The sequence below is a fragment of the Anser cygnoides genome, chromosome 2, assembly GCF_040182565.1.
Source record: "Anser cygnoides isolate HZ-2024a breed goose chromosome 2, Taihu_goose_T2T_genome, whole genome shotgun sequence".
Lineage (NCBI taxonomy): Eukaryota > Metazoa > Chordata > Aves > Anseriformes > Anatidae > Anser > Anser cygnoides.
In genome coordinates, this window is record NC_089874.1 from 133,725,230 (window position 1) to 133,744,383 (window position 19,154).

The 19,154-nt window shown below is 42.2% G+C and overlaps 2 protein-coding genes across 2 annotated transcripts; both read left to right on the forward strand.

The window, feature by feature from the left end:
- Positions 1-628: 628 nt before the first annotated feature.
- On the forward strand, positions 629-3,454 carry MRPL53 (mitochondrial ribosomal protein L53). Its single transcript, XM_013172413.3, has 3 exons — positions 629-784; positions 1,228-1,340; positions 2,998-3,454. Exons 1-3 carry the CDS (start codon positions 696-698, stop codon positions 3,123-3,125), a joined length of 330 nt encoding a protein of 109 aa, XP_013027867.2. The 5' UTR covers positions 629-695; the 3' UTR covers positions 3,126-3,454.
- A 10,288-nt stretch (positions 3,455-13,742) lies between these two features.
- Positions 13,743-18,808, forward strand: LOC106030566 (fatty acid-binding protein 5). The gene is made up of 4 exons (XM_048068394.2): positions 13,743-13,899; positions 16,523-16,695; positions 17,662-17,766; positions 17,908-18,808. The coding sequence occupies exons 1-4, from the start codon at positions 13,824-13,826 to the stop codon at positions 17,956-17,958; spliced, it is 405 nt and encodes a 134-aa protein (XP_047924351.1). The 5' UTR covers positions 13,743-13,823; the 3' UTR covers positions 17,959-18,808.
- Positions 18,809-19,154: the final 346 nt, after the last annotated feature.

Below are 19,154 nucleotides of genomic sequence, written 5' to 3' on the forward strand. Positions count from 1 at the left end.
CTGCTTATGGTATGCAATTTTAGTGGTACTGGCGCCCTGAGCAGATCCTTTATGTCAATTTTACGTTAAAAGCTTGCCTTTTTTCTCTAACTTTATCTACTGGACTAACAAAAATATTACCTCTTTCCATATACTTTTTTCCCCTCTTTTTAGTATCATTGGAGGATCACAGTTACGCCTATAATATATTAAGAGAACTACTCCAATTAAGAAGTTCCTAACATGGAACATCATCAGAACAAGTGCAAAACATAATCAAGGTGTTATGCCTAAGCGTTAGGGCAGACAGGTGCTGTTGGCACATCTAAAATCAAACACTATTTAGGAGCAGGTCAGTACAAAGCCTTGAGGCAATAGTGACTGCAATGGTTTCTGCTCGAGCAGACCTTCACACCCGAGGAGGTGTTTATGCTGTTTAGGTTTGGGTACTTAAATCCATGCCTAAACAGGCATTTAGGGCACTACACAGTCGAAGGAAGAGTCGGTTGGCCTCTCTCCTTTAACTATACACAAGCACAGCTTGGAGCGCCCCAGATCATTAAATTAGGCTTGTAGGGACACCCGAGTAGGAAGCCGCCTCAGAGCCGCCCCGCGGACTACATTTCCCAGGCGGCTCTGGGGCAGACGGCCCGCCCGCCCACTGCTCGCCTCTGCGAGGGGGCTGCTGGGAGTTGTAGTAGAGGGGCAGCGAGAAGATGGCGGGCAGGATCAACGTAGTGCTGCGGCCGGTGAAGAGCATCGTGGTCCGCTTCTGCCCCTTCGAGTCCAACGTGGAGAGCACCAGGTGAGGGGTTCCGGGGGGCTGCAGCGGCCCCGGCCCCCCGGCAGCGTTGGTGTGCCCTGGGCCTCGGGCCTGCGCCCGGCGGGGCGGCCTGGGCCTGCGCTGAGGAGCTGGGGGGCGGGGGGGGGCACGGTGACCTTGGGGTTATTTCAATTAACCCCAAGTTAATTTAAATAACTTATTATTAACCCAGCTGGGAGAAATGCACTGAAGTTTTGCAAAGTTCCTTCTACGTGTTAGTATATACGGAACATCCATCTGGATTTTTACAAGTGATTACCTCATAAAAAGTACGTCTGAAACTATCAAATACAAATTCCATTATGTTTATACTTTTGTCACCCCGCCATGTCAAGCTGTTCAAATCAGCTTTTGAAATATCTTCCATATGTTTACTGTAATTTCTACCGACCGTGTACTCAATATATCTTTAAATACATTTTCAGAAAATTTCTTGAATGTATAAGCCGTAAAAAAGTACAAGCCACTAACAGGAACTGCGAAGTGACTGCAGATGTGAGACACGACGGGTCTGAACCACTTGTAGATGTTATGTTTGGTAAGAAATTCTTTTTTAATCTTTACAAAAAAAACCTTCCAAGTTTGTGTTTTTACAGCGTTTTCGTCTCCTTTACAATACTTTTTGCTGTGGTTACTTTTTTTGGTTCTGGTCCACACCTAAACGTTGTGCAGCAGGAGAAAAAAAGGAAGAGGTAGTCACTGACAGTTTGATATATATAGAAACATGTATGTTTGTCTTTGCACTAGTTAGATCTGGTGGGGTTGAGTCTGCTTTTGCAGTAACGTACTTGTGGGACCACACAATCAAACAGAGTTCCCGGGAAGGAAGTGTAGCGTTGTTTTGATGTAAGAATCTGTTCACTTTGTAAATTTTTGTTATCTGTGGTGGAGGTATCTTGGTCTTGAGAACAGAGAAGTTTAATACTTTCAGCTGCTTATACAATTGAGTAACTTGTTATGTAGCTTGAAGGAACTGCTCGTATAGGACCATACGTGTGCAGGTGGCCTTGCAAAATGAGGTCAACTGGAGTACAATGAATTTCTCAGTTTGCTTTGAGAGTACAGTGAGGAGGAAGGGATGATGGTGGAAATTTCCTCAGTTCTGGAAGCAGCCCAGATTCAAGGCTATGAACAGATGGCTGTAATCTGCTTTTGTCCTTTTCTCTGGCTGCATCTTCTCTCCTACTGTGCTGTAATGGCCCAATATGGCATGTAGCCCATTAAAGTTTTCATTATTATTTTTTCCTGTTACCCACTTTTCTTTAAGCTTTTATATATTTAGTGAATCACAAGAAATGCCAAAAGTGCTGAATGTACTTAACTTTGCTGAGGAAAGCCAAATTATTTTAGTGTTGACAATGGTTGTTTCTCCCTCCCCCATGCCTCTGCCTTTCACATCCACGACTCTAACTGTGATGTATTAAGACTTAAGCGGTAAAGCTTAATGTTTTCTAGTGTAAAACAAAAACAATTTATTTCAGTAATGCCAAGAGCTCTGAACTCTTCACTTTCTAAGAGCCGATTTTTTCCAAGTGAAGTTTTCAGCCCTTGCAGTTGGCAACTGTTACTGGAACTTGGATGCCCTGCATGGTATTGCATTATATAGGTTTGGATACATCTTTTATATTTGCAAATCTTGTAAAATTAAAAATTAACTTAGGTACTGCCCTTAGTTTCTAATGCTCCCTCCCTGTTTTAAAGTGGTATGTTCTTTTGTTTGTTCTCAGAATTTTAGAAATCCTAGTGCTCTCTACTTTTTGTTGTTACAACTAGCAGATTGTGTAAAACAGTTCACTGTTTGGGCTAAAGAAGTAAGTGAAATGGACCATATACAACATGCTGCTAAACTGCTGAGCCATGTGTGGAAATTATGCCTAACACTACCTCCTGCTAGATAATTTTGAGGGTATAATGTGAGGCACTCTTATGAAATATATGTTCTTACCATAGATACATCTAGAGAAAATGTTTATTTTTGAATAATGCAGTACAGAAATAAAGATTACATGCTCATTCAGTGCAGTTTAATATATTTGTTTGTTGTGTAATAAGATTTCTTGGTAAGTGGACTACCTTCTAATCAGACAAGATGAACAGGGTATTTGGATTTATGTATACAAAACACAACTGCACACTGAAGTAATTGTGGCTTAGACTTTGAGTTCTTGAAATTTCTTTCCTTCTTTCCTTTACAGCTGATGGAGACCGATTGATAATGAAAGGAGCCAACCTAACGACAGTAGAAATGTTAACAGCACTGGGGTCCAGATGTAATACAAAAGAGCTTAAGGCAGAACAGAAAAGCAAGAAGAAGAATCCCTGAAGAACAGAACGACAGCTGTGTTTGCATTTACATGTGTTAAAACAGGAAACTGTACAGAAGGATTTCTCCGATGCAACAAATTCTAAGAGAGATGGCTGAAACACTGACCAAGTTAACGTAGAGCAGAATGAACTATTTAAATGTTCTCCTGCCTTCCATGAAATGAAGGCATAATGCATCGACAATTCATCAGTGGATCAGAGTGACTCAAGATGCGTGAATGCATCTTTCTAAGCACCTGCCTCTGTCATCTGCATGTTGGACTAATATCACATATATTTGCATATAACTACGAATACTGCACATTAGTTAATAAATACTAAACTGAAGACAGGTCTCTCTAGATGTTATTTCCAACAATTTTTCTATGTGTCGGAACACAAAATATTACAGCAGTTATCATTTGTGAAAATTATTAAATATAAATATTTGAAGAAGACTTCAAAAGTATTCATCATTGGCATAGCTGAGGAACTGCAAGCTGCAAATACAGAGTAGATTTTCTGATACCCAGTTTATATTACCTCTGTTGCTAAGTCCCTGCCATTTTCTTCTTCTGTTTTTCAAGAAAGTGTGAGATTTGCTATATGTAAATTTAGCTCAGCAATTAAAGTAACAAGGTAATGGGACTGTGAACACACTGTAGAGCTACTCATCCTGCATAAAAGTAGCAAAGTCTAGCTCAAAGGGAAGCATAAGTTAGTGTTTTTGATAATTGGAGAAAAGGTCTATCTTTGAAGTTCAGTTTTGTAAGATTTTTGTAACTCAGTTGTGGGAGATTTCATTAAATATTTTATAAAGATCAAAGGGAGAGCTTTATTTGGTGTTTATAGCCCAGTGTCCAACCCTATTATTTATTAACGTAAGTGCTTAGGTGTCTCATCTGTGTTGCAGAGCTCTGTGGGTTTGGAAGGGCTGATCTGTCCTCAGGCTGTGCAGGTGAAGGTGTCAACAGCACATGCATTTCATGTGCATCAGTGTTGTTCTAGTTCAGTTCTTAAGGAAAATGTGATCAAAGCTCCAGTTTCAAGAACTGCAGGTGCAGTCCTATTGAGGCATTAGTTCTACCTGTTGTTAATCAGATGCTCGACTTTATATAAAATTTTAGTATGTACATTTAGTCGTACATTTAGTATGACATTAATTTGACGGCAGACTTAGGGCATGAATCTTTTATCTAAAACTAATCTGAACTTATTTTTGCCAAGATTTGTAAATGGACAGTGTCCTTTCTGAAAGCAACGTTGTTTTATCTAGCAGCAGTTTTAAGGTCTGTCTTCACAACTTCTTCACCAGGTTGTTGAAGTCAAGGTGATCTCTATCACCTTGCAGATGAAGGCTCAGAGCTGTGCTAAACACACACCTGTGATGTTTTGTGGTGGCCTCTTCTGCATGTTTGCAAGAAATAGAAGAGGGTGAGATAAAATGATTGGGGCAGATAGGTCAGTGAAATTCAGACACAGGAACAACACGTGTGAACTACTTTGTCTGGGATGAATACCTTCTCTGCAGTCTGTTATCCTTTATTATTATTATTATTATTCATTTATTTATTTATTTATTTTTAGTTAGGCCACCAACTCTTTGAGGTGGTTTCAGAATGCTGAGCTCCTGAACCTACTACTGAGCTCCATTCTGGTGAAGGAGTTATGAAAACATCTGAAATTCCTTGAAAGGACTGCAAGTCCTGTGAAGCTAAAAGAGTATTTTAGAAAGTGAACAAAATAGGAAAAGAAGTTGTTCAAAGGACAGTTTGAGTTCCTTTTTTTTTTTTTTTCAGTTTAGAGAAATATTTTGTGGCAAGATGTTACCTGAATTAGTCTTAGAGAGAAAGTGAGAAGTGGAAAAACACTGAAGAATTATTTTAATCCCCAGTTAATCATGTATTTGTATGCTCGAAAGGTGATTTTTGTGATCTTTTAATTTTTTAACAGTTTGTCCAACGATTAAGTAAATTATGCAAAGGTTGTCTGCAAATGTGAAGCACTTGTATGCATCATAAACAATTAGCCATATATATGCCCTTAGAGAATAAAACAGGGGTTAAGTAATATTAAGGTTCTAGAGTGTTTATATTGGTCCAAGATAGAGGTTTATATATGTGACAGGGAGAGAGAGAAAAATGAAGGTCCCAGTTCAGCTTTTTACAGCCAAAATAAATCTCCCCTGTTGAAGGAAGATTTTTTTTTTCTTTAGCCTAATGGAGAGGCATCCAACTCTCTATAGACAAAATCTTTTCAGGTATTTTAACCCAGAGGTGCCCAGCTTTGTTGCTTAGATCAGGCAAAAGGCCGATAACACAGTTATTGAGAAATGACTGACAACTCGGTGGGCAAAGTGTAGGCTGATGCTGCCTTTGCTGTGTGTGCTATTAGCTACAATTTGCAATGGTAAAAGTACAGTATGTTTTGTGCATGAAAAAAAGTAATTTTCTAGGATTCAAATATGTAACATAAAGGAAAATGTACAGGATAGAAAAACAAAGCTAAGAACGTGCATTCTCAAGACTACAAGATAGTGAAATTATACAAGCAATAGGGGCAAGAGGGTACTCTGATTATTATGTTGCTATGTAGAAAATTATTCTCCTTGTACTCTGCAGATAAGAGTGCAAATTCATTTTTAAAGTATATTGAAGATAATCTTTAATGAATTTATTCTTTAAGCATTCAGATAATTTTGCTGTGAGCTCTTCATGCAGTATCAGTTTCTGCTCCTGTGTGACAATGAAACAAAGCAGAGTGACCGGCTGCTCAGACATTTTATCGACATCCACAGGCTAGGGGTGTGGATATAGAGGGTATTAAGGTCAGTCATGCAGAACAAGGCAGGGCTGGATGAGCATTGACTTTGCATGTTATTATTGTCTGACCCACAAATGTTGATGATAATACCTCGCCAAAATGTAGCCACCTGCCTAAATATAAAAGGAGCTGGAACAGGTCCTTAAAACACTGATTAACTAAATACAAACAGCACACCATGTTGGGTAAGTAGGATGTCTGATAGCACGTGATGACTTTAAAATGTTTTTAGGCATCATGTACTCATCTCTGAAAATCATCTGCCCTATTGGATGTGAAAGAATGCATTAATTATGGTTTGTCCTAGTTTTTCACCTGTACTCTAAATCTTGAATGAGCAACGAATGAATATGGTATAATGAAGTGAAAATTGAAAAAAAAAAAAAAAGAGAGAAAGAAAAAATAGATTTTTTTTTTTAATTTTGCTCCCAAAACATATCTTCCACATGCGTATACACGTGCACAGGGAGGGTACATCCCTTGTAATTGAGGAATTGCTGGCTTGCTGCCCACCTCATCAGCTGAATGCACAACCCTGGATGCCAGGCCCGGCTTCTCCACGGGGTGGTTAGGAGTCACCTCCAGGCCAACAGCTTGCCTACTGACAGTGCCTCTCTCAACTGTGCTTTCATCCCCTCCTTTCTTCTCCTGGCTTAAGAGCCTTTTTCCTTCCTGCAACTATTTGATCTCATCCGCTCTTGTCTTTTCCCTCTGGGAGGCCTGAGTCAATCTTCTGAGCCCTTTTTGCTGTCCGCCAGGAGCTTGCAGTAGCTTTGAACAATTGCGAAGCTTTGCTTCTGGTAGACTCTTGCTTGTTCTCTTCTTCTCCCTCAACCTTGTTGGCTCTGTACACTGAGGAATGTTGGGACACAGCAGCACTTTGCGGAGCCACTTTGCTCTCTGATTGTCTTTTACCTAAGAGCAAATAATCTTTACCTTGAGCTGGCCTTCTCAAGGTTTTACAAAATTAAGGCTGTGCTCAGGGATAGATATTAAGAGGTATGAAGGTGAATGAGTTCCCATGTTGATCTGTCTTGATCATGTCTTGTTTTAAGTTTCAGAGTGGTATTTGAAAGCAGGGTTAACGTGAACTTAGAGGCTCTGCTTGGCTGAAACACTTCCCTGCGTACTGGCAGTGCTGCAGACAGGTTAATGGCATATCAAATGGGGGGCTGTGTTGTGCTTCGTGAGGGAAGGTGGGTGTGCTTACATATGAAATGAGCATTTCTTTTAAGACAAAATAGCTAGAAGAACAGAGTGGCAGACCTGCTTGTGAAAATGCTTGGTCAATAGGAACAAAGCCTGGGAAAGGCTGAGTCCTTCGTGGACAAGTTTTCGTACCTCAGTCTGATGATCTTTGCAGGAAGTTCAGAGGACAGGCAGGAGACAAAGCAGCACGTTCCTTCTTGTTCCTTCTTTACCCAGTTAATACTTCTCTGTTTCTTTTGACTCCTACACCCTTTTTCAGCAGGGGATGAAAGACCAACCCGACTTTAAAAATAGCATGGCCTGCAAGAAAAACCAGCAAATTTGTCATGTGAAACACAGTTCTTCCTCAAACTGTCTTTTCATTACTAGTAAGTCTGAGTGGTTCAAATCACTTGCATGAATAAAAGAAACGTTATTTTCATTGAGTTTTTAAAGTTTCTTTTTCTAGGTGGGACTTTAGAGAACTTCTCTTCAAAATCTGCTTCTCAGACAAATCCCACAGTATTTACTAGAAATGGAAAATTAATGAATTGTATGGCTATTTCTGCCTTTCCTTCATATAGCTCAGCACCAAGTTAGACTGCTCCCTAGTATATGCACATATAGGGAAGGGTACCAGAAACAGTATTTTATGGCAGAAACATAGAAGAAAAAAAAAATCAGGGAACTAAGGTATTTCTTATTAAGGTTACCTTAATTAATAAATTAAGGTATTATTCCTCCTCACAGATTTTCTGTGGCCTAGGTTTTAGAAATGTAAGCTCATATTGCAAGAAGGAATCAAGGACTTAAACCCAAATACAGTGAGGCTTTTCAGGTCTAGAAGAGCAAACTGGAAAATACCTGCCTATCCTGCACGGTTGCCTGGGATGCCAGAGGCAAGAATTTTCTTAGAAGAAGATCTTTTGAATACAAGTCACGTACTTAACACACTTGGCAAACTTGGCATGTTGGCAATGGGAGCGGGACGGGACAGCAGTATAAACTATCTGTAGCTTCCAATTTTTTTTTCTAGGTTCCTTCGGCAGTCTGTGAAAGAGAAAGGGCTTTCCTGCAAGGTGGGTCAGAACTGGAAGCTGGAATGACACCCCCAAGAGTCCATCCCTGCCCATGGTGTGCAACCATGAGTAGACTGCTTTTTGGCAAAAGTTAGCTTTCCTGCGCGGTGATCTGGGGATCTATTTCACACTTAAGCCCTTGATGCCCCAGGACAACGTCCTTTGAGAGACCCAATCCATTAAACAGGCTACGCATAATCCTAACAATTTATGATGAGGGTTTTGCTCAACGCAGAGAGCAGCAGTCATGGTCCCCCTCACTCCAAAGCTCCTGAGAAAGGAGTTGTCACCTACATCACCCCTAAGAGGTGAGGAAGGGGGGTTGGGGCACCTTCTGAGGCTGTGGCAACATTACACCCAGCACTCTCCTCATCTCGGTGGAGCCATACTCCCATTCTGGCAGTAATGGCCAAGGTAAAACACGTCAGGGATGGCACAGCTCTTCCACAGCCCCTCGTGTGACTGATGTGCCTCTGTGCAGGGTGGCGAGTTGTGGAGCTGGGCAGAGCCTGGCAGAGGAAAAGCTCGGTCCTCTTGAGAGGCGAAGACCCTGCCTCTGTGAAGGGCAAGTGGCTGGGCCTGTGATGCTCTCCTTGGTGAAACCCTGAGAATGAAAAGCAGTGCAATTATTAAAACTTTAAAACTTTTTCCTGAGGTTACCTTTAGAATGATCAATTAATATCCTTGGTAATGAAACTTTCCTTAGAATATGTAACTGAAAATGAATACTAAAACTTTATACGTCCTTTCTAAAATCCAGTGGGCAGGCCTGCAATTTGTGATTCTAAATTTCATATGCTTTCATATGCTTAATACTCATTGTTTGTAGAAATATTTCTTTCATCGTTATTTATTGCAAATAATTTTGCCATTTTTTGTCCTTACCATAACTCTATGTCCTTATTGTTTGAGAACACAGAAAGGACAAAGTAGGTTATTTTTATTTGGTTTTATAACCAAATAGAGTTTGGGGCTAATGTTTTGTACATCTGAGTTTTCTAAAAAGCCCTGCAGATTGTTACCTTTCTGAAAGTCTCATCTGTGAGCAGGTGTCCCCTGCTAATAAGCTATGGATAATGGACAGCCTTGGACAATTTGTAATCATCCCGATTGTTTTTAACATTGCAATGACTATTCTGACTATGAATTTCAGAAGTGAAATAAAAATGTGTTTATACTAATGTGTGGATGTTTGCTCTTCAGAGTAGATATTGCTGCTAAATAAAGAGGATTTTTCAAACCTTCCAAAGTCAGACTCAAGCTCGTATATCTGAAGTCACCGTGAGGTGAGCTGGAACTGAGATCAGCCCATTTTTGTCTGAAATGAGGAAAATGAAGCCTGGAGTTGCTCTCCATGGTCACTTTGGTCTCTGATGCTCTCCCTGTCATTCAGCCAAGGCACTGCCGATGAGCTGTCACAACATCAGAGCAGGAAACTTTCCCCTCGATGTAAGCATTTCCCTTTAAATTTGCTTTGAACACGCTGATGACGGCGCAGGGGCCACGCGCTGAGGCTGACAGTGTGCTAATTGCATTACGTTAATTCTCCGAGGCATCAGCAGCGCCCGGGGCACCCGTTGGCTGGCACTGCAGCCGGCCACGCGTGAACCAGCCCGTCCCTGACAGCCAGCCACCGAGCGCCTATGTGGCAGCCTCCACGTCCAGAGGGAGGGCTCCTTGGAGGAAGAGGAGCTGGAGAGTAAACTGGCTTTGTTTTGACGTGAAAGCCGAGACGCGTTGCGCAAAGCCCATTGATAAAACACAGGCCGTGCCCAGCCCGGTTAGCTCAGGGTGATGCAATGTCTACACTCCAGAAGAACTTAAATATATTGACATACAGATGAAAACATGCAGGTTCGTGTGTTGCTTCATAATCCCTGGTCTGGAATTGCCCAAGTTCAGAGCTCCTCACATGGAGGAAAGCTTACCTACGCCAGCCATGCAACTGCAGCACGTGTTTCATCATGTCTACCCATGATGACATGGCGGGGAAGGGAAAACCACACTTGTACAACCAGGAAACAGAAACAAAGCTGTGCCACCTATGCAATTTTTCCCATCCATGCCTTGGGGGGTGAGTAACTATTATTCATGGACTGTTTGAATTTATTTTACAGCTAGATGTAGGATGAAGAGTAGAATTTGGGCTGTGCTGTCCAATTTTCCTGGCAAACTCTTAAGACTTTCTTAAGAGGTAGTCTTGTCTAGAAGAAGCATACTGCTTAGGAAAGGTACTATATATGTGTGTGATATGTCTGCACACTGGAAGGAAGGCAAGATCCTCCCTTTTACACAGTCGGGCAAAGCACTGTGCTATCAGATTGGGTTCCTTCCAAGTTAAACATATGGGCATTTTAATGAGTAAAGGTGTAGGGAAAAAGTTGCATCTCCCATACAACCTAATCAGTGATACGTTGCAGACAAGCGAGGTGGTGCTCTGCCCTGCCCAAGGAGCAGGTATTACGACTCTGAAAGACAAAATATGGCTTGGCTTACATGGAATGGGCAAAGCTATGGCTACGTGAAGAGAAACCTCAAACACTGCTGGTCACGGCTTCCCAGCTCTCGTGTCAGCTGAAGCGTCACTGCGCGACGTGCAGTAGCCCAGAGGAGTAGGACAAAGGTCTCTCTGCACTCTTTTCCTTTGGTCCTTTTCTTTGCAATTGGTAATAAAGGACTGCAATATCCTCCCCTCCTACAAGATGCAAGGGCTTGGCTGCCTTGGAAAAACATCCTCTCTGGCAGGCCCAAACTGCCAGACCGGTGGTTGCTGCCGACTGGCTACGTGCTGTCCGTGCAACTAACTTCCATGGAAAATTTTACACTTCTCAGTGTTGCTTCAGTTCTTCTTCTCTTGGACCACGTATAGTCTAACGTGGAGAAGAGGACAACTTCCCTCACAGAACTTAAGCTGTCTGCACTGAAACAGTAATATGTGGCACGGGAATTGAACACTTTCAGGTTTGAACATATGTATTTGCTGCTTCTCTTGGGATATGTGTAGGGAGGAGAGGAGGCTAAACACAAAACATACCAGACAATGATGTTAGCATCAAATTAGGCAGGAACTGGGATTTACACAAAGAGATCCCCATGGCCCAAGCATCCCTGAATATCTGACCATTTCATTTTGGCTCTCAAAGGAAGTAACTGCATTCCATCACCTTTCAAACGTTTGGCCAATATATGTACAATATTGCTGTAGTAGCAAATCAAGTATTTTTGGTAGTCCAGTCCATTTGTACCTTACCCAAAAGGACACATCTTTGGTCCTTATAGTTAATTTGTTTGATACAAGACATACAATGAATTTCGGCATTCTCCTGTTTCAAAGAACTTTTGAGATGTGGCATTGACAGAATCACAGCCAGTAATCTATATAACTGGATTAATTTGCAAAATGCTAGATTTCTGTAAAAATTGAGAGATTTTCACCATATCCTAACAGTCTACTTTTCAGAAAAGAGATACAAGACTCTTCTTTCATGTTCTATCTTTTATGAACATGCCTAGACTTGAACAGTTCGTAAGGAGAGTAAATCAAAACAAAGGACTTGTGGGAGGGTTCAAAACACAGAGCATTCTGTACAGGTACATAGGTGGATCTCCCCATCCTTCAGATCCAGGAATACCGTCTCACCACTAGATGGAAATAGTGGATTTTACATCTTCTGTCGCACTATCAGCATTACCTGTATAATGTTTGTATATCATAAGCCATCTGCAGGCAGTGCTGCAGGAAGGTGGATCACAAATTCTTTGCTAGCATAGGTGGATGAAAGCCAAGACTTCTATTTCTAGAAATCGTCCCCATTTTACAAGACTGAAGACTTCCTAATTCCTGAAAGATGATTCTGTTTGATCCCTGATCTAATTGCTTTTAATTTAGCCTTTCTGTAAACAACCAGAAGGGAACTGCAGGACAGGCAGCATTTTGGTTCCGCTAACGTGAATTGGGCAGTAAACTTCAGCCTAATTAAAGAAAAAAAAAAGGAAGAAGATAAAAGTGGAAGGAAGCTGAAAGTCTTGTGTTTCAATATTCCTGTTTAATGACAAAAAAAAGCAATGTGGCTTGTTGCCTTATGACCAGACGCTATAGCTTTGTTTGCATATTAAAAGAAAACATACAGTCAGAGAAGTGGAAGGTAATTAAAGGCAGTTCAGTAGGGAAGGTTACATAGAAGTACTTAAAAAAAAATCACAGCTGAAAAATGAGCTGATTATTTAGTGTATGATAAATCTGACCTTTTCTAGAAAGTATTAAACCTTTGAACTGATGCAGTTTTGCTCTATGACACTGCATCACTGCAAGACGTAAACAGAAGCACCAAAACATCCAGATTCAGGGCACCCCTCCATCTTGTGGTGTTCTAGAACGGGCACAGAGACCTTGCTGTCTCCTCCGGTTTTGACACCCTGGTTTCAAATTCCTTCACGAAAATACTGGCAAAGAAGCACATAGCCACTGCTACTATACCAAAAAAAGCTCCAGGCACTGGGCATATCTTCAGATTTTTATTTTTCTGGCTGGGAGATGCTGGCTCTGGGTTTCACCCAGATTGATGCAAGGCCAAAAGAGACGCTGATCGGCATAATCCCGATGATGGGAACAAATCTTTGGGGTACATTGGAATCAGGGTTTCTGTTGCAACTCAGAAATAGAAGCTTTCTTCCAAAATATGACAATAAGTCTCTCTGTGCACCTGGTGGAATTTGAGAGATGATTGGCCCAAACTTCACAGGGCCCAGTAAATATGGAAATTTTGCGATGGTGTTGGTTAGCAGCAATGGTAACTGCAGTGCTTTTCTTTAAGAAGTGGGGATTAGGGTACTGTGGATCATGACGCACTCAGATCGGGGTACTAAATCTGCATTTTCCCTGTGCTAAAGCATGAGGTTTCATGAAGGCTTTGTTTTTTAATGTGTACCTGCATAAGTTTCCTGTATTGGTCGATGGTGCTTGCTGTCACTGCATGTCTATAACAGGTCTTCTGGGTCTGCAGCACGCTGCAGATTGCTGGATTTAGTGACATGGGATGTACCAACGGGATTTGGGGGGATAGTGGGAAGACCTGCAAAGGAATCCCATGCAGTTTGGGGATGCTGACTCTTAATTGCCCTCTCTCCGCACCACATGACGCCCCATGCTCGTTTCTGCCTGATTTATCACAAAAATACCATTGTTACTATGATGTGATTCTGTGATCCCTAACAAGCAGCGCAGTTTAGGATTCATCACCCCAGACTGCAAAAACCTCCTTGGGGCCCAAATCCCGGCGACCAGCTTCGTACCAGAGCGCACTCCCCCGCCGGGCCCTTTCCACAGGCGGGGGAAGAAGAAGAAGAAGAGGAGGAGGAGGAGGAGGAAGGAGAGGAGGAGGAGGAGGAAGAGGAGGCCGGGCAGCACCGCGGCGTGCCCGCTCTTGTCACGGCCGCCGCGGGCGGGTCTCGCCGGGCGGGGGCTCGGCGGGGAAGGGGCTGGGGCGCGGCGGGCGCCCCATTGGCTGCGCCCGGCCCCACACGGCCGCGGCCCGGCCATAAAGCCGCCCGCGGGGCCGCTGCCGCCCGTCCGCCGCCCGCCGCGCCGCCGCAGCCCCGCCGCCAGCCCCGCCGGAGCCGCCGCCGCCATGGCCATCGATGCGTTTTTAGGCAAATGGTGCCTCGTCTCCAGCGAGGGCTTCGAGGAGTACATGAAGGAGCTGGGTAAGGGCGCGGGGGCTCGCCGCACGCCGGCAGGGCTCTGTCCAAGGTCCGCGGACGGGGGTGGGGAGGCGGCGGCGCTATCTTCATTTTATTCATTTTATTTTTATTTATTTTATTTTGTTTTATGCCATTTTACTCCATTCCGTTTTATTTTACTCCATTCCGTTTTATTTTACTCCATTCCGTTTTATTTTACTCCATTCCATTTTATTTTACTCCATTCCATTTTGCTCCATCCCATTTTATCCCATTCCATTTTATTTTTATTTATTTATTTATTTATTTATTTTTTGCACCGTAATGGCTCGGGGGCAGCTGCACATCCCCGCCAGCCTGCGCTCCCCCTGCCCCTCGCCGCACCCACCTGCCACCCGCAGCCGTGCTGCGTCCCCAGGGAGTCACCGGGGGTGTCTCCGAGAGACCCCCAGCGGATCGGCTGCCCGCGGGTACCCTGAGCATTGCCACCGGCTGCTTGTATCCTTCTGTGTCTCACGGGGATGTCCCTGGCTTGCCATCCCCAGCTCCAGGTTGCTGTACGTTTTGCAACACCGCGTTTCTAAATCAAGAGCAGGGCTGAAACCCGGAGCCTCCTCTGTGAGCACTGAATTCCTGCTCCCCTGTGAGCATCATGGCCAACAGGTGGTAGAAACACTGCGGTGTCCGTGTAGCCCAGAAGCTGTTCTTTTCTGCAGTCTGTTCCCTGCTGAAAGCTAGGATGCTTTCTCAGGAGGTGGGAGATTTTGCCTTGGAACGTCTTTGGAGGGAGGATGGGAGGGAATTTAGGTCGCGCACTCTTCGTGTAAAATGCAAAAGGCATCGTTGCATTTATGCCCTGCAGAAAGCAGGGGCTGTAAGTGCACTTTGTGAGAGACCTGTCAATGTGTGATAGGCATGATCCGAGGTAACCCTCTGGATTAAGCCCTTTGGGAGACTTTGGTGGAGGAAATTCAAGAATGTTAAGCTCCGCTCAGTTCATCAGGATGCTGCGGTGCTCGCGTCTGACGGCCAGGGCCAGGCATGTGCTCAAACTGCAACTTCAAAGTAGAAATTAAGTGCTGCAACTACAGAGCACCTCCCATGTGTAGGCAGCAAGTGAGTTTGTTTGTGTTCAGATGGCAATCTTAAACCAGTCACTTTTCTGTTTTACAGTTGCAATTTAGGCAAGTAAGCTTACTCCAAGTCACACTTTAGGAACCAGTCCTTTATTGGAACTCACCCTTGCTGACTACTTAGGAAACTGCCTTTGATCCTATTGAGACACACTATAAATGGGATTCTGCAGATTCTGCTCACTCTGTGTAAAAGAATGTTCAAGGATAAAGGAGTGTGAATTTCACTGCTTGCCATACGGAGAAAATTACTTGGCTCATCTCTGTTTAGTCGGATTTCAAGGTGTAGCTGGTCAAATAACTCACTGATTGCTCTGGACTGGACAACAGCAAAGGGATGGGTGGGGGACACCACACCAGTAACTTCCAGTTCCATGCACAAAACCCGGACTGAGGAGGACTGGTTTTTGCTCTGCAGGCTGACGCTTACATCATTATTCATTCCTTGAATCTGAGCTGATTCTGGAGAAGCAGTGTCTGGGAATTTCTTTCTGATTTTCACCTCCCAAGGAAACTGTAATCTTTGCTTTGTGGACTCAGACCTCACCCAAGTATGCTGCACACTCCAGCGGAGTGCTGCGCTGTATCTGACAGCATTCCTAACCACGCCAATTGCAGAGCACAGATGCTCACTGACTTGGTAGCACTTTCTGCTCTGTTTGGTTGCTTATCAATTCTTGGTTCAGATCTGCACTTTCCAGTTTAATGGAGTCTAGTTTGTTGCCTGAACACCCTCTTATTGATGTCTTCACCCTTCAGATCAAAAAGACTCAAGCAAAGCACTTGAACAGGGCACACAGGCTGAGGGAGGATGAATCTTTTTTTTTTTTGCTGAAGGGTTTTGAGGAAGACTGTCTACAAATGATACCCTGAATGTGCTGAATTTTCAGTCATTTGCAAAGGTCATTTCTCTCAAGGTCCTTTTTTTCCCCTCGTGTAATTTGCCTGCAAGCAGGATTTCACATGATGGGAGTATTCTAATTCAGAAGCCTATGTTTTGGAGACAGGATGTAGAGGATGAAATTTTATTAAAAATTGCATGCTTGCAATTGTGTACAGCGTGATTGAAGAGTGTATCTTGAGTAAGTTGAAATAAATACGCGGGTGGATTCGCCAGTCAATTAATTCTGCAGAATTTTTAAAACATTCAGAACTGAAAGGAAACACTTTTATGTTACTTTATACTTTTGTCTTTGTTTTCCTGTTTATTGCGTATTTCTGTTTGTAAAAAATTAATGCTGAGTTCTGGGACATCAGGCAGTCTTCGATAAGGCAAAATAGATTTAACCTTATCTCTTTGAGGAAGCAGAGGAATAACCATGCATATACTTTTTTTTTTCCTTCTCCATTAATGGGTAATTTAAAACATCCTTTTTCTTTGTGACTCTTGAGCTTTGATTCTCAAGTGTACTTAAGTGACTAATTAAATGGGAATTAGGTGTTTGAACTTTTGCGTGGTCCGAAGCCTTAGGGTTTAACTGACTTTGTGACACTTGGTACCTCTTGCCTTGCAGGTGTGGGTATGGCCATGAGAAAAATGGGAAGCATGGCCAAACCAGATGTTTACATTATTAAGGATGGAGATACAATCACCGTAAAAACAGAAAGCACCTTCAAAACTTCACAGTTCAGCTTCAAGCTTGGTGAGAAGTTTGAGGAAAGTACATTAGATGGCAGAAAAACTCAGGTCAGTATACTAGATTTTCTATTGAATAAACACAGTTCTTTGGCTGTTTCACAGATGAAGATACTGTTTAAAAGTCAGCTTTCACATCCATACTAACAATGCTTTATTTGATGAATAGCTGTCACCGTAAGTCTCATTGAAATCAATTAATGTTTTTCTGGATTAAGCAATTTCCAAAGAGGGAAAATGCTGAAGCTAGTCATGTCTTCTGTATTTTGTTGTTTTCAATTTGTTGGGCAAGCACTGTGTTAGTAAAACCAATAGACATTTAAATCCATGTTAAAGCCAAATGGCACTTTATTTGAAGCCTATGGAAAAAAATCCCATTGATGTTTAATCAGAGGCAATTCAGCCCTACAGTTAACCTGACCGCTCAGTCTCTGCTATTTGCATAACAACAGCCTGGTTCAGTGTGCAGGGGTTACACACCAGGCATAAATGTGAATCACAGTTCCTAATCACCGTTTTGGAAGGCAAAAAGGGTTCTCTCTGCACTGAGTGGGGAGAATAATCATCCAAAAGGAGGTTAAAAACAAAGAAGCCCTCAAGTATGTCTCTTACCTTCTTGTGTGAGTGCTGTCTATGTACCATTTTCCCCCACCTTCAACGCCGTGCTGGCAATGCATCTGTTTTTGCAAGATCAGATAAATGTTACACAAAAGCTCAAAGCCCACGGACAAAGCGATGAACAGAGAACATCGTCTGCTCTTGTTAATTGAAAATGTGCATGCTGTCTAAGGTCTCTCGCATGCAGGAATGTGTCAGAGCAGTGAATGAACAGTGAGCTAATGTAAGAAGAGGATCAATAAAAAAAAAGATAATAGCCCAGCTTTGTAGAAGACAGTGACAAAATTACTATTGAGTGAGCTGGGGTGGGAATTTTTCCTTTGGAATAAAGTGTTAGAAAACATCAGCCTTCATCAAATGCCATGGGTAAAATATTAAATCTTGGGTTCTTTATTTCAGACGCTTATCAACCTAAAAGATGATGGGTCATTGATCCAGGAACAGGAGTGGGATGGCAAGAAGACCATAATAACACGGAAACTTGTGGATGGACAGTTGGTGGTGGTGAGTTCAGTCCCGCTTTCTCATCCTTGAGTGCTGTTGGCTGGTAGACTGAGAAGTAACTCTAAAAGATTTTTAGCTGCAGCCTTTTTCCTTGCATTCTGTACCAAGGCAAATTAATCAATTAATTTCTTTATCTTCTAGGAATGTGACATGAATGGTGTCAAGTGTATTAGAGTCTACCAGAAGGCGTGAGGACGTCTTCATATTCAGTAGGAACTTGCTACAAACAACTCAGTTCAGTGGACAGAGCTCCTTTACACTCCATAATTTCCTTTTCCCCGTTTTCTAGTATTTCAATGGACTGAGTAGCTGAGTGCAATCCTTTTTAAAAGCCGTGATGTAACTATTATGTAACTATTCTGAACTTATGAGGCTATTAAAGAAAATTTTCAAATATATGAAGTGGAAATGTTGTTACTATAGTAGAATTTAAGTGAGGTTTTATAAAAACTCAGTTTGGTTTTAGGCTTTGCTACAAACTGTCTTCAGTTCAAGATAATGCAAAGTTTGATGACAAACAGATAATAGCAAACTGAATTTTAACCAGCCTTTTCATCTTTAATTGCTATGGTATTAAAATCTAAAATAGAAAAAAGCATTTTGAATTCAGGCTCTACAGTTGTTTCTATCTTGCATGTTACAAAGTAAATAGAATTTGGTGGGTATACACAAGAGATAAGCCTTGCTGGTGTTTAAATAGAGGAATGTATTTTCAGGGGTTGGTTTCTTTTTTCACGTTTCAAACCCATACATTTCTTATCTGAAGAAATATACATACTGGTGAGCCAATAGACATGATAAACTTAAGTAAACACGTAAGTGCTTTGCTTCAAGGAAGCCTTATTTTGAGAACACTTTGTTTTCCCAGCAAAATTCCCATTTCCTGTCTAGTATCATTCTACAAACTCTTAAACAAAATCTACTGAAATACTGCCTAAAACTTAAAGCCTCATTTTATTATTATTATTTTTAACTGGCTTGAAACATCTAGAAATGGAGTTTATATGCTTTAAAGTGCCACAATAAATACTCAGAAATATCAGTGTCTTGAGTATTACTTTTACACTGGTTGGGAAATAGTGCCTGTGATGGAAGTAGTTTTCCAAGGAGCTGTCAGATAGGGCTAAGTTAAAAAGTGATGTTCTGTCACACCAGACAAACATGCCCTAATAGTGAAACTGTTTATCAGCAGGTGATGAGAAGATTTCTAATGACTGGATTCAGAAGTCTGGGGGATCATGCAATTGTACACTTCTAGTTTGCAGCATCTGTCATTGCAGAATCTATTGCTACTTCAACTCGACTAGTATTTTAGCTGCTTACTGTATACATTGTATTACTGAGCTCTCTGTAACAGCAGAAAAATCTGTCTTGTATGTTCATCCTGC

Excerpts from the sequence above, each read along its gene's own strand:
- LOC106030566 (XM_048068394.2), top strand. The coding sequence starts at position 13,824 with ATGGCCATCGATGCGTTTTTAGGCAAATGGTGCCTCGTCTCCAGCGAG. Across the intron at positions 13,900-16,522 it reads GGAGTACATGAAGGAGCTGG|GTGTGGGTATGGCCATGAGA; the intron begins GTAAGGGCGCGG and ends CTTGCCTTGCAG. Across the intron at positions 16,696-17,661 it reads TAGATGGCAGAAAAACTCAG|ACGCTTATCAACCTAAAAGA; the intron begins GTCAGTATACTA and ends TCTTTATTTCAG.
- MRPL53 (XM_013172413.3), top strand. The coding sequence starts at position 696 with ATGGCGGGCAGGATCAACGTAGTGCTGCGGCCGGTGAAGAGCATCGTG. Across the intron at positions 785-1,227 it reads TCCAACGTGGAGAGCACCAG|AAAATTTCTTGAATGTATAA; the intron begins GTGAGGGGTTCC and ends ATACATTTTCAG. Across the intron at positions 1,341-2,997 it reads ACTTGTAGATGTTATGTTTG|CTGATGGAGACCGATTGATA; the intron begins GTAAGAAATTCT and ends TTTCCTTTACAG.